This window comes from Chelonia mydas, chromosome 2 (assembly GCF_015237465.2).
Source record: "Chelonia mydas isolate rCheMyd1 chromosome 2, rCheMyd1.pri.v2, whole genome shotgun sequence".
Taxonomy (NCBI): Eukaryota; Metazoa; Chordata; order Testudines; family Cheloniidae; genus Chelonia; species Chelonia mydas.
The window spans coordinates 77,560,380-77,575,274 of record NC_057850.1 but is presented as its reverse complement, the minus strand read 5'-3'; the positions used below and the strand labels follow the sequence as shown (position 1 = coordinate 77,575,274).

Genomic DNA, 14,895 nt, shown 5'->3' with positions numbered 1-14,895 from the left:
TGGCTGAGGCACCTGACTCAAGGAGAGCATTGCCAGTTGTGGATTGCAAGCAGAGAGAAGTGTTTCTCTTCAGTCTGGACTTAAGTACTTATCTTGGTGACAGGAGTGGGACTTATGACTTGCCCCTCTCATTGGTATCTCCCTTCAGCTGTCTTAGGTGGCTCCATGCCTCTTGTGCTGGCTTTTGTGGATGCCATTTTCAGGCACTTGTCTCTCCCTATGCATAATATAGTGAGCTTAGGTGCCTAACACAGGGATTGTGCATTCCAGTGATTATAAAGTGGTTAGTCTCTAAGGTGCCACAAGTACTCCTTTTCTTTTTAGTGATTTTCAAGAGTTATGCCATATAAGTTAGGCATTTGAACACCTAAGTCCCTTTTGAAGTTTGGGTCTCAGCTGTTTTCTCTCACCTCCACAGAACTGAAAGAACTGCCCAGACACACACATCACCTCTTTTCAGTCCACACAAAACAGAGCCACTAAACTCATGTTCCTTGCTTGCCAATTTGATTGGGTAACTTCCATCTTTGAACCTCTTAGCTGGCTCCATATCTGCCATTGCATATTTAAATTTTAACCACCCTGAAGGCTCTACATAACTGTCCCCATCCCAATCCTGCTCCCTTGTCAAGCTTCAGGTTGCTCCCTGTCTTCTCTGCCCTGCCAATGTTCCTAGCTTTGTTTACCCCTTTCTCAGCTTCTCCCATGCTCACCTCTATGCCTTCTTCCACGTGGCCTCCTATGCTCGATACAACTTTCCTGACATCATCAGATTTAGAAAAACAAAAAAAAACGATATCTGCACACGACCCCTCGTTAAAAACCCTCTCTGACATGCTGCTTACAGTGAATCAAGCTGCCATATATAAATTAGGCTTCATCTGCTTATTATTGTTCCCCTTCCCTTTTCCTCTTGCCTCTGGTAACTTATCTGTCTACTTGTTAGTCCAAGAGGCCCACAGAACAGGGACCATCTGTCTTCACTGTTTGGAAAGTTCTTGGTATATAGTGGGCACATAGCGAGTTAAAGTATGTTCTGAGGCATTCAAGCTTGGTCACTGATAGAGGCAAAATGTCAGATTAGAAATGGATCATTAATCTATTCTGGTAGGACGATTTAAATATACCTCTAGTGCAATTCACATGGAGAAATAAAGCAGCTCTGACTCTACAATATTGCTTTACCCTAATTTTGAGCTTCTCTAGTAAGCCCTAAAAGTCTTGGCCTCTGAGGATTATCAATATTTTCAATGTCTGCTACTCCTCCCTTTCCTCCCTCCCTGCCTCTGGCAATACTGGTTCCTGAGCAGCAGCAGTTGTTATTATTATTTGTTGAGTGCCAGTAGTATGCTCTGCTTTGTGCACAACAATGAGAAGGCTTGGGCCCTTCCTCAAAAGAGTTTATAATCTAGTTTTACAAATAAACTGATTCTCACAGAGAGCATGCCAGGTGATCAGCAGATCAAAAGGGAAGTTCCGGCTGCTGAGGCTTTGGGAAGCTAGTGCAAGGGACTTTCTGTTTATATTTCTTGATTAAATCTTTATTCATTTTTACAGAGTAAGATGGAAATGAAAAGAATACAGACAAATAAACCAGAGAAACATCAAATAACATAATCAAGTAATCAACATTAATTTTGTTATATTGCAAGAAAGAAGACAAAGAGAAAAGCCTAGAAGACACAGCCAGGACGAAAATAAAGATCCTATCCATGGGGCAGATTGCAAACCTTTTCCAATGGTGAGCACATGTTCACCCAAGCAGTCCTCTTTATTTCAGTGGTAGCGCTGTTCAGTATTTTTTTTTTTTTTTACTGTGAAAAACGTAGACAAAAACATTCCTGTTTTCATCAAATTCTCTTTGAAATTGTTTGGGTTGTTGCCTAAATGTAATTTAAAGCCAAAGAATTTTGGGTTTGTCAGGGTTCCCTCCCCACTCTGAACTCTAGGGTACAGATGTGGGGACCCGCATGAAAGACCCCCTAAGCTTATTTCTACCATCTTAGGTTAAAACTTCCCCAAGGCACAAATTCTTTGCCCTTGGATGGTACGTTGCCACCACCAAGTGATTTAACAAAGAACCAGGGAAAGGATCACTTGGAGTTCCTATTCCCCCAGAATATCCCCCCAAGCCCTTACACCCCCTTTCCTGGAGAGGCTTGAGCATAATATCCTAATCAATTGGTTACAAAGCGATCACAGACCCAAACCCCTGGGTTTTAGGACAATAGAGAAATCAGTCAAGTTCTTAAAATAAGGATTTTATTTTTTAAAAAAAAGGTAAAAATCACCTCTGTAAAATCAGGATGGAAAATAACTTTACAGATTAACAAAAGATTCAAAATCACAGCAGAACTTCCTCTAGGCTTAGTTTCAAAGTTACAAAAAACATGAATAAACCTCCCTCCAGCAAAAGAAACATTCACAAGCAGAACAAAAGATAATCTAACACGCCTTGCCTGACTTTTACTTACAATTTTTGTAAATGAGAGGTTTCAGAGTAGCAGCCGTGTTAGTCTGTATTCGCAAAAAGAAAAGGAGTACTTGTGGCACCTTAGAGACTAACACATTTATTTGAGCATAAGCTTTCGTGAGCTACAGCTGAATGCATCCGATGAAGTGCAGCTCACGAAAGCTTATGCTCAAATAAATGTGTTAGTCTCTAAGGTGCCACAAGTACTCCTTTTCTTTTTGTAATATGAGAGACTTTTAGGATGGTTTATAGAAGGAGTTTTCTGACTTGATGCTTCTCTGCTTCCCAAGAGAACACACAAAAACAAAGCCTTCCTCCCCCCAAGATTTGAAAGTATCTTCTTTCCCCATTGGTCCTTTTGGTCAGGTGCCAACCAGGTTATTTGACCTTCTTAACCCCTTATAGGTAAGGAGGAATTCTAGGCTACCCTTAGCTGTATGGTTATGACAGGGTTTGGGTTATGAAAAATTGTGGTTTTCAGTCTGATGAAAACTCCAAAGTTTTATTACAAAAATGGACATTTTTAAGAACATAAGAATGGCCATACTGGGTCAGACCAAAGGTCCATCCAGCCCAGTATCGTGTCTACCGACAATAAGCCCATGCCAGGTGCCCCAGAGGGAGTGAACCAAACAAGTAATGATCTAGTGGTCTCTCTCCTGCCATCCATCTCCACCCTCTGACAAACAGAGGTTAGGGGCACCATTCCTTACCCATCCTGGCTAATAGCCATTAATGGACTTAACCTCCATGAATTTATCCAGTTCTCTTTTAAACCCTGTTATAGTCCTAGCCTTTACAACCTCCTCAGGCAAGGAGTTCCACAGGTTGACTGTGCGCTGAGTGAAGAAGAACTTTCTTTTATTTGTTTTAAACCTGCTACCCATTAATTTCATTTGATAGCCCCTAGTTCTTATATTATGGGAACAAGTAAATAACTTTTCCTTATTTGCTTTCTCCACACCACTCATGATTTTATATACCTCTATCATATCCACCCTTAGTCTCCTCTCTTCCAAGCTGAAAAGTCGTAGCCTCTTTAATCTCTCCTCAAATGGGATCCGTTCCAAACCCCTAATCATTTTAGTTGCCCTTTTCTGAACCTTTTCTAATGCCAGTATATCTTTTTTGAGATCAGGGGACCACATCTGTACACAGTATTCAAGATGTGGGCGTACCATGGATTTATATAAGGGCAATAAGATATTCTCTATCCCTTTTTCAATGATTCCTAACATCCTGTTTGCTTTTTTGACTGCCGCTGCACACTGTGTGGACGTCTTCAGAGAACTATCCATGATGACTCCAAGATCTTTCTCCTGATTAGTTGTAGCTAAATTATCCCCCATCATATTGTATGTACAGTTGGGGTTATTTTTTCCAATGTGCATATTACTTTACATTTATCCACATGAAAATTTCATGAAAATTTGTTTTGTTAAAGAAGGTGTTTTCCATTGACAGAATGGTTTGATGGATAACTTTGACCAGTTCTATTGAGTGAGACTGCTCAGGTGAGTAACTTCTCACCAGTATAAGGGGTTCACCATGTGGCCCTGTATATTTATTTTGTGTAACACTTCTTTGTTGAGTAGCCTAGGTTTTACAAGCTTTACAATATTTTAAGGCTGTAAACATCCCAAGAGGAGCTCACAATGCCACATCTTTTGGATTTCATGACAGAAGGCATTCTTTGAAACTTTATAAATAATGTTATTGATAGGAAGGAATTAGCTGTGGGACTTGTATAGTGTTACTTCACTGTGTCTCTCCATTTCTACATCACTTAAAACTGACTGACACATAAAACAGTTTGGCCCAGATCTTCAGAAGTATTAGGCACCTAACTCCCATTGATATTAATGAGAGCTAAATATCCAAATACCTTTGAGAATATGGGATTACTTTTGTCAGTAATAACTCTCAAATTTTAAATAGGTTGCTCTGTCCTAGACAACCTAACAAGTGTTGGCGAGCTCAACTGATACCTTGAGATCCTGATCCAAAGTCTACTGAAATCCAAGGGAGTTGGTCAATGGATTACCCTTGACTTTGGCTCAACCCTTAAGGCCTGAATCAACAAACAGATGCTGGTTTTGAGACACTCAATGTTACGGTGCCTCACTTTTAGGCATCTAGAAAATCACAGGAACACTGATTCACAAAGCCTGAATTAGGCACCTAGGCTCTCTATACAATGAAAGGGGAGAGAAAGGCACTGTAGAACATGGTCCACAAAGCCATGGTAGGCAGGGAACCACCTACACTTGCCAATGGGAGATGCCAAGGAGAGGTTGAATCCTAAACTCTATCCCTCTCACAGAGCTAGGCACCTAAGTCCAGGCTGCAGAGAGATGCCTATTTCTGAAAGCTATCAGTGAAGATAGGTGTTACTTCACATAAATCACATGCAGGGCCCAATCTGATAGGTGTGCCCAGAGGCTGCCTAGCGCCACACAAAAAAGCGGGTATGTGTGGGGGGAAGGTACAGGATTTCCCTCATAACCTTTAGCCTAGTGGTTAGGGTACTCACCTGGGATAAGGGAGACCACTCTGCAAAGGGCTCTGAACAGGGATTAACCACCTCTCAGGTGAGTGCTCTGACCACAGGACTATTCTGATGTGGGTCTCAATCTCTCCTATTGACGTTGTTCACTTTAATTAAATATTAATTGGGCCAGAGAAAGAGTGAATGACTCTATAGCCCCTTGGTTAGGGTAGTGCCCTGAGAAGTGGCAGATCCTTGGTCAAATTCTTTCTCCTCATCTGGCAGAGGGGGGATTTGAACAAGTGGTCTTCCAGTCTGGGTAAGAGCTCTAACCACTACGCTAAACATTATAAGCAAAAGCCTTATAACCAGGCCCGGCTGACCAGAGGCTGCTTGGTTTCAGTGGGTACTGCCCAGTATGTGATTAAACAAGTGGTTTCAGGCAGATATCTGAACCTATCGTGAATTTCATACAGACACCAAGTTCTGAATTTAGCACACAGGCATGTTTTGCTGTATAGTGACTAAAGTTGATCCAAAAATGATAATGATTTTTCAAGAAAGTTTTTAAATTCATTTTCATTCCAGATTTCAAAAAGGACTGATTTTCCATTTATTCAAAATATTACACAATTTTTAAAAATCAAATTTAATTGTTTTTTCTCCCCAGTGTTTTTTAATCCCAATTTTTCCTTTTCCCTGCTTTCCCCATTTTTTCCCCATTTGTCCACTGAAAATTAGGGGAGAGAAGAGGAAAAAAGGGAAAAAATCAAGACCCAATTTTTTTAAAGGGTGGGCTTAAAAAAAAAGGAAAAACACAATTTAATTTTTTTTAAGTCTCTTTACAATGACAAATTTTACATTTGAAAAATGTTGATCATTTCAATAGTGACAAATCATTAAGACAGATGCTTTGCAGATGTGTTGCATCATTAAGGTACTTGGAATTAATGTATCTAAATCAACTGCACTGAAAGTTCACTCCAGCATGGGAGTGAGTCCCTTCTCTAGTTCAAACAGTTTCATATGTTCACTTAAGGGTTCCATTCTCTCATAATCATAAACTTGGAGTTACTTCCTGATTTACACAAGTGAAAATAAACTTAGACTAAGGGCCAAAGAAGCTAATGCTGGAACTGATGGTTGGTACTGAACTTAATGGAGAACCAAGATCAAGAGGGAATGACCACCGTTGAAAAGACCAAGTTTGAGACTCGTAGACTGAGCAAGCCACTTGATTGTCACAATTCTGGATATAAGCAAGAATCACCTTCCCCATCACATGGAGATGATTATGCATTGCAATTTTAATTTAGTTTTTAAAAGCCCCTACCCAAAAGGTGTATTAATTCCCATTCAAGTTTGTTCAGTATACTGGAGAGGAAAAACCAAGAGGCATGGAAGAATGTCAGCATTTAGAGAGTTTTCTCCTTCATAACACACTTGGACTACACATGCATCACATATCAAAAGAGCTGCATTTCCAATCATGTGCTAACCATCTCTAGGTCCTAAGTTTTGCTGTCAACTGGAGTATCCATATGAACAGTATTCAGAAAAAGGATATTAGGTGAGCTGTTTATTCTGCATTGGCTCACAGCAACTGAACAAGCATCAGAAGCAAATCTGGGTCAATCTGATATGGAGTGTTAATCAATTTTTGGATCAAAAGCCTGATTAAAATTCATATTAGAAAACCTAAACATGTTAGTATGTTTGTTAGTGTTGTATTAGCATACATCATATATGCAAAACTGGCTTATGACATTCATAAACTTGCCTTTTAATTTTAAGGTATCAGTTTAAAAAAGGAACCAGTTACAGCTCTCTCTCTATATATACACACACAAATATATATTACCTGAGAAGTAGAGCAATGGATGTTACTTATAAATTGCACAAACAGCAAAGCAGATAAAATTAAAATAAAATGAAGATGTGCATTTTATCTGTTTTTCTTCCAAACTGCAAAAGTGAGATTATATTCCACAAAAAGTAGGACAACAGAAATATATATTTTAATATAGTAAGGCAAATTAATTCTTGGTGCAAGAGCATAGAAATCAATGCAATTATCTCACAGCTTAGTTTTACCCAATTGTAAAGATATCAAAATAAAATGCAGACCAACAAAAGATTTATTAAATTAAATTAAGAATTATGTTTTGTGAAAAACAACACTCCCCTCCCCTCCCCTCCCCCCCGCCCCTTAAATTTGTTTCCTGGAAGGAGATCCAACTTGGCTGTACTGCAGCTGCACACCAGGGATCCAAAATAAGGCATCTTTGCAGATAGTCATTTCTGATTGACATCTTTTTTCCTCTGGGAGCACAGCAGTGTTGAACACACATTGCAAGTGAGGCAGTGTTGTTTACTGGACTGAGCATGAAACTGGGACCTAGGACCTCCTTAACTAGCTCTGCCACTGTATGCGGTGTTGTTGTAGCTGTCAGTCCCAGGATATTAGAAATACCACATGGGTGAGGCAATATCTTTTATAAATTTATTGAACCAACTTCTGTTGGTGAGAGACACAAGCTTTCAAGCTCCACAAAGCTCTCCCTCAGAGTGATTTCAGGCAAGCCACATACATTCCATGGGCCTGATTCTGTTCTCTCTTACAGTTTTATAAGTATCCATTGACTTCAGATAAGTTACTCCTAATTTACATGGCATAAAGCCTTCTGTATCTGTTTTCTGACCTTACAAAAGTGTTAAATCACTGATTAATTATCAATCCCTTGAAGATGTAAAATGCTACATAAGTGCTGAGTATGATTATTAAGGAAATTTATTAGATTAACTGATTGTTAGCTTCATGAAATTAGAAACTTTCCATTATATTTTGGTGATGCCATGTTGTATCTATTAATACACAATAATGACAAAAAATTAATAGTGAAGACATTAGTCAAAACCGAAATGCACGTATTTTGCAATATCATGACACATTTTCTAAAACAGTAAGGATAGAAAAGGGCAAAAACATCACTCCTGTACATTCTAGCTCATCTGAAGTGCTGTCTGAGAGTGGTAGCTATGTTATTCTTTAATTGTGAAAGATTTTAATTTTAAATCATGCACCCAGATGTGTTATGATCAGTGGGTATTTCCCTTCACATTACATTTTCTGCATACATAAACTCATCCTAATCCTATCAATGAGAATGTGTATGCGGGTCATTTACATGTTGCATTTCCTTTGTGAATGAAAAGAAGAGGCATTTTTATACCCAATAAAGTCATTTAATTTTTCATTTCGGCATGAGTACGATTTTTAATGAATGGAAGTCTTGATCATGCAAAATAATTTGTTCCCCATTTGCACCACCCTAAAACACAAGATTTCATCCAGTGAAACTTCTGAGAAACCAACAACAAAAGCAACACTAGACCTGAGAAATTAGTTCATTTTAAAAACAAACAAAACACCCCAATTTTTGAATCATGCTGATCCAGTTTTTTGTAAGAGAAAATAAAAAGTCTGGATAGCAAAAGTAGTCCTAAAGTTTCAAATGTTTATAGTAGAACACAATCAAAAAGTACTTACAAAAATCCACTAAGAACCACTACTAAACTTTTACTTCTAATTTGGCCCCATTCAAAACTGAATGCCAAATCAGAGGGGAGAGAGCACTGAGTGGACACCTGAATCTGATTTAAATCAAAGTAACTCTGCTGGAGTCAATGGTTACACCATCTTAAACTGGCAAGAGATTACAATCTGTCCCACTAATCCCAACTCTATCATTTACATGCTAAGGGGCCTCTGGCAAATCACTGAACCAATTTGTATCTCAGTTTCTCCACCTGTAAAATGGTGATAATTCTTGCTTACATTACATGGAGGTTGTGAGAATTAGTTAATGTTTGTAAAGTATTTTGAATATGCAAATTGATAAGTGTGCTATTATTTTCATCACCTAACCTTACTTAATACTCAGCTCTTTACTCACTTTAATATTTTTCCCTTATTAACCATGAACCAAAACCTGGGATCCTTACTTATTTGTAGACTTCAGTGGGAGTTTTACCTGAGTAAAGATTAAGCAACACTAAGAAATTTAGGATTTGGGACTGACATTCTTAGAACAAAGATATTTAATTTATAGATATTAAATCACTTTTCCATTTTCAAATCTCTTAAAACCAATATCTAGCATGGGTTCTCAAACTTGGGGTCATGACCCCTTAGGGGGTTGCAAGGTTATTACATGGGGGGTAGGGTTCGCAAGCTAGCAGCCTCCACCCACAAACCCCACTTCGCCTCCAGTATTTTTAATAGTGTTAAATATAAAAAAATGTGTTTTAATTTATAAGCGGGGGGGGGTCACGCTCATAGGTTTGCTGTGTGAAAGGGATCACCAATACAAAAAGTTTGAGAACCACTGGCCTAGAATTAGTTCCAATCTAATCAGATTGTTAGAGCTGAGACAGATGAATGCGCACGTTATCTCACTCATAAGTACCCAAATGACAAAAAAGTAGTGTGACTGAAGTCACTGCTTCATTACTGTAATAAAAATACACTAAGTTGATATTTGCAGGTACAGTTGATGTTATTCAAACACAGACTTAAAAGAACTGTAAACGCACTAACAATCTTACAGCTATAAGAGGGACCTCTAGCGTGTGCGAGAACATTTCCCTGTTATGCTTCAGGCATAATTAATACACCAAAATCACTGCAGTCATTTTGAATATATGGTATTAAATTTCACTAAGTGTCTCTCAGAGTGAACTAGTTAAAAATGTCCTCTTAAGTATGTGGTTTAACCTAATAAGTATAAATTGAAGATTCATTTTTATGAATGACAAACTTTCCTACATTTGGAAAACTTCTACACTGTTTGGTCACCTTCATTGATATCACACTGTGCAATTACTAAAAATCCAGCAGTGTTATCACTATAATAACTGCTAATCGCTTACATTCAAGTAGCTGTTGGAGTTGAGATCAAGATAGTTTTAGCCAGCATGCAATCTAGTGAACTAATAGCACCATCTTACATCACAACAAAATATAAACAGATTTCCCTTCAACTATGAATCAAGAATAGCATATATAAAATATTAACTTAGAAATGGCTGAAATAGCTTTGCAACTTGTTTAATTAAAAAAGGGCTAGATAAAATGTTTAGTTTTAAAATTTATATAATCTAATAGCAGTTTACTAGTTAAAGGGGACTATTTAAAGAAAACTCATTTTGTCTTTTCACACATTCAGAGATGTTTCGGGTATATCTGGATTTCCCCCCCCCCCCCCTTCCCTCTTTTACTTAAAAACATGAGGTCTCTTCAAAAGTCTACTGCTGAGAAGGTAAAAGCATTTTGCTCGTTTTTAATTTGCTAAAACAATCCAAGCATGCTTGGTACCCAGAGGGTATTCGCAAATAAACTCGTATCTAGCTGCCAGCTTAGTTGATTGAAAACAGAAGGGGAACATTTCTTAAAGAACGGGTATGTTAAACCGTCCTCTCTCTACCGCGAAGGGGGAGGGAAGCCCACGCACTCACAAGATTTATTTGAATGTGGCTACGTTGCAGTATCCAGCAGACTAAGCGCACTGCGAGTGCACCGGGATTTTGCACCCCAGAGACAAGCCAGGGCGCCAAAGCCCCAGGGAGACCGAACAGTTCCTGGGCGCTGCTGCTGCTGCTGCCCCCAACCTCTCCCAGCAGCAGCAGCTCCCCACGGCAATTCGCGGGAACTCAGCAGGTTGCCTCCGCCCCAGCCGCTCGGGGCCGTCGGAAGAGGCTTTGGCAGGACAATGGCTACGTGCTCGGCAGGGGCCCCGCGCCCAGGCACAGGGGCCCGGGGCACGTGCCGCAGAGCGGCATCAGCTGCTCGGCGAGAGGAGCTCAGTCTTGCCTGGCCCCGCGGCAGCGCCGTGCGGCGCTTTCCAGGCACCAGCAGGTTTCTCCCCGCAGGCAAAGCACCGCGCGCCGCCGCCCCCCGGGCACCTCCCCCCATACTGGCGGCGAGGGAGCGCAGGCCCCCGAGGAGCCGAGCCCGGCCCGGCGGGAAACGAGCGAGCCCGGCCCCGGCCATTCCCTGCCGCTCCCTGCAGCCCCGCGCCGCCCAGGGGGACAAGGGGACCCGGGCCGCGTGTGCAGGGAGCGGCGGGGGGTCCCCGAGCGCGCCCGCGCGGGCAGGGGACGCGAGCTGCTGCACCGCCCGCACAATGGCGCCGCGCCCGCCAGCCGCGGAACAATGCGAGGCCGGCCGGGCCCGCCTGGCCCCCCGGCCGCGCTCAGGGGAGCCGCTTACCCCCGCCCCCCCGGCAACACACGCGCCCCCCAGGAGCCGGGCTGGCCGTGCGCAAGGGAGAGCAAACGGCGGCAGGAAGCCCGGGCTGCAACAGCCGCGGCGAGCTCGCAGGCAGGGCTGGGCGGGAACGGAGGGGGGGGACGCGGAGGGAAAATCCCGCCGCACCTCCCTCCCCCGCCGCCCAGTCCGTTCCTGCACGCTCACAGCGGAGCTCGCATCCCCCTCGCCCAGCGAACTAGCGGTGGGAGATTTGCCAGCCCCGTGTCTCTCTCCCTCTCTGTGGCTATAGGAGGGTGCAGCGCTCTCCCATTGCCTGGCACATGCGTAAAAGCGAGTTGCGCCCAGAGTCCCAGCCATACCCTCCTTAGCAAATAATAACAATCCCAAACAGTCAGATCTTACCTGAAACATTGAAGCCGCAAAGTCTCCCTCTTGCTCTCTCGCTCTTCTCACCCCAAGTCCTTTTCCCCTTTTTCCTCCCCACTTCCGATATTTCTCTCTCCCAGCAGCGATCTGCTCTCCTCGCTACACCAGAGAGAAATGCAATAGCTTGGCTAAGGTAGACAGAACAAAATACAGAGAATAGTTGCTCCAGGGCTTTGAAACCCCTCAAGGCAAGGATCAGGATACAATTAGCTCATGTCTCTACCTCTAGTCTAAATCAATCTCCACAATAAAAGTTAAATTAAATTAACTGATCACACGGGCATAAAATTGATCTCCTTCAAAACGTGCATATATATATAGATAGATAGATCGTGTAATTTTTTTCAGTTTTGTGTGTGTGTGGAAAAATAGAGTCTCATTCCAGCCTCCAACTTGCGTTTTACTCTCCTCTTGCACAGAAAAGCTGATTTTAATCGTTGTGATTAGTTTTGATGTAACGTTTCCGCGGGCGATTTCTGCAAATGGATGGAGTGTTTCTTTGCCAGAAGAGGGAAAAGCAGCAGATGATGATAATTATAAGGATTGTTGGTTGTTTTTTTTTATTATTATTTGTATTTAGATTTGCCTCTTCACTTTCCCAAGTTGACCTGACATTGCCATTGCACTAAGGTCGCACAACTTGTTGATTAGGATCGCCTCCCGGTTTGATCAAGGGATATGTGATAATTTGGCAATGGAGCAACACATTTTCTGTTCCCTTGGCTATATAACTTCCCAAATGACGTGTATAAAAATAAGCACATGGAGTCTGCTTTGCCCCAATCAAGTCTAAATCAATGCCTGGGGGTAATACACAAACTCATTTCAAATGCTCAACCATGCAGAATTGCAAAAAGATTGAAGGAGTTTCACTGCATTTTTTTAAACAGTAAAATTAAAATAAAACAAAAACCATGTAAGCAAATCCAGGAGTTTACCATTTAGGTTCATATGACACTGTTCACAGACGCTGCTAACTTTCTTTTTCCAATTATCCAGTTAAAATGGAACCCTAAACATTTCATTTACTTGATTAGTGAGTTTGTCATCCCTCTTTCTCTGAAGAAAGCTAAACCAGGATGACTGAAATAATGCTAACATCCATTACTTGATGGGGGTTAGTTTATTGCTACCTCCTTATCCTAGACACCCCACTATTTTATACACAGTAGCTTTGAACAAAGCCATATGTAGTCATATTAATTCCTTTTTTGTTACAATGGGATATTTTGTCAGAAACCCATTGGTCACCTCCCATTAGTGTCACATCCTTGCAGTATACTTTTTGAAACGGTATGTTTCTGAGCACTTCACAGTCCATTAATTCAAAGACTTTGCTGACATTTCTTATGAAAAAGACCAGACTGTAAGGCCAAAGATGCTCAATAAACCCTTGTATGGAACCAGACATGCCCAGCAAATGCTGGCAATTGGCTTTTAATTTTTTTAAAATGTAAATAACATAAAAACCATCCCTTTCTCCTTAAGGCAATTGCTGCAACACACACAAAAATAAGGAATGACTAATTTTTTTTCCTAAACACTTTCAACAAAATCAATTCATCTTTTTGGAATGGTAGTGGATAACAACTTGGCAAGATTTCCACAAGGAATCAACACCATTTTCCAAATACTTTGTCATTACAATATTTAAGACATACATGCCTACAGACTAACTAATTGGGAGTGATTTTACTACAATTAAAGGGGAAAACTTTGTTGAGGTGACCATTGCATCCTAATTATCCTAAGAAATACTCAGTACAGTGAAATTCCTGGTTCGTTCAGTTTACATTTTCAAATTAAACCTTCCACTACCTTCCTAATTATTAATACTATTAAAGAAAACTCCATTCTACAATACTCTTTCCATATGGAAAAGGAGTACTTGTGGCACCTTAGAGACTAAACCAATTTATTTGAGCATAAGCTTTCGTGAGCTACAGCTCACTTCACGAAAAGCTTATGCTCAAATAATTGGTTAGTCTCTAAGGTGCCACAAGTACTCCATTCTTTTTGCAAATACAGACTAACACGGCTGTTACTCTGTTTCCCATATGGGTTTGTGAAATCTGGGTACCATAAATTCTAGTGATGTTATATATGGTTAGGTTTCAGCTTTGGTAGTTTAGTCATTTTCAAGAAACCAAAGATTGGTTTATATTCTGAAAGAAGCTTCTGTCTTTGTGAATAAAATATAATAAACTAAATTTTAAAAGTCTGCCATTCACCAAATGGCATCTTAAAGGGACACTGGGCAAAGTGTGATAAACCTAAATTTTCACCTTTTTTCTGTTACTTTGTGTCTTTTTGCAGATTCTTTATGGTTCTTTATGTGTATCTATTTTAAATACTTCAGTGCTCTCATTCTAATAAATAAATAAAGCAACGCCAGCAGCCTGGCACTTATTATCAACGTGCATAATGGAGGGGAAAAAATTCAGTAAAGAAACAAATTTCAATCTTAAACTTGTAAATGGTTATAAACAAAGGGAAGGAAAAAACAATATTCTTAAAAAGTTATGAAAAACACCTTCACGCCATTATTTTACCCTCAATAGAAACTTTATCAAACAATGTCAATGCTTGATAAGAAAAATATGTTTTCTTAAGAAGCCAGAGCAATATAGTTATTGCATCCAGAAGGCTCATTTGGTAACACTTCCAGCTCGGAGTCAGATAATCATAGGTCTCACATCAGGACTTGAATTCATACCCAAAGTTGACACTCCAGTGCAGTACCAGTGGTGGTAGTGTTTCTTGCTAGATATGTCATCCTTTCAGTCAGATGAGGGGCCAGTTCTTTGGCTGTAAGTTGTAAGTTTTTTGGGGCAGGGACTGTCATTTCCTGTATGCCAGTGCAACCTAGCATTATTGGGTTCAAACTTGGTTCTCACCTCTAGGTGCTACTACAGATGTTAAATAAATAAAATCTACATAGCCCAGGTGAAAGAGGGGACTACTCTGATCACATCAGAGAGGATTTAACCTGACATATGAAAATAAGGTCCCGCAGGTCTCTAAATGTGGTTCAGATGAAAGTTAAAAATTCCATAGTGCTTTGCTTTCCAAAAAAGAACAAAAGAAAAATCCCAGCGGGTTCTGGTTATTGTACTCCTCTCTCCGGCACAGCTTCCAATGTCCATGGCTCTATGAAACTATTGCTAAGAACATAGGGCCACTTGATTGATCCCTGGTGTGATTTTGTTGGAGATCTAGGCTTATATTCCTGAAATC

At 40.6% G+C, this 14,895-nt stretch overlaps 1 protein-coding gene across 1 annotated transcript in view; it reads right to left on the bottom strand.

Moving 5' to 3' along the window:
• The window catches only part of KCTD1 (potassium channel tetramerization domain containing 1), a 145,968-nt gene extending 134,112 nt beyond the window's left edge, over nt 1–11,856 (bottom strand). Inside the window, exon 1 of the mRNA XM_037892716.2 lies at nt 11,635–11,856. Coding sequence (XP_037748644.1) covers nt 11,635–11,643 — 9 coding nt within the window. The 5' untranslated portion in view covers nt 11,644–11,856. The remainder of the gene's footprint in view (nt 1–11,634) is intronic.
• Between the last annotated feature and the right edge of the window lie 3,039 nt (nt 11,857–14,895).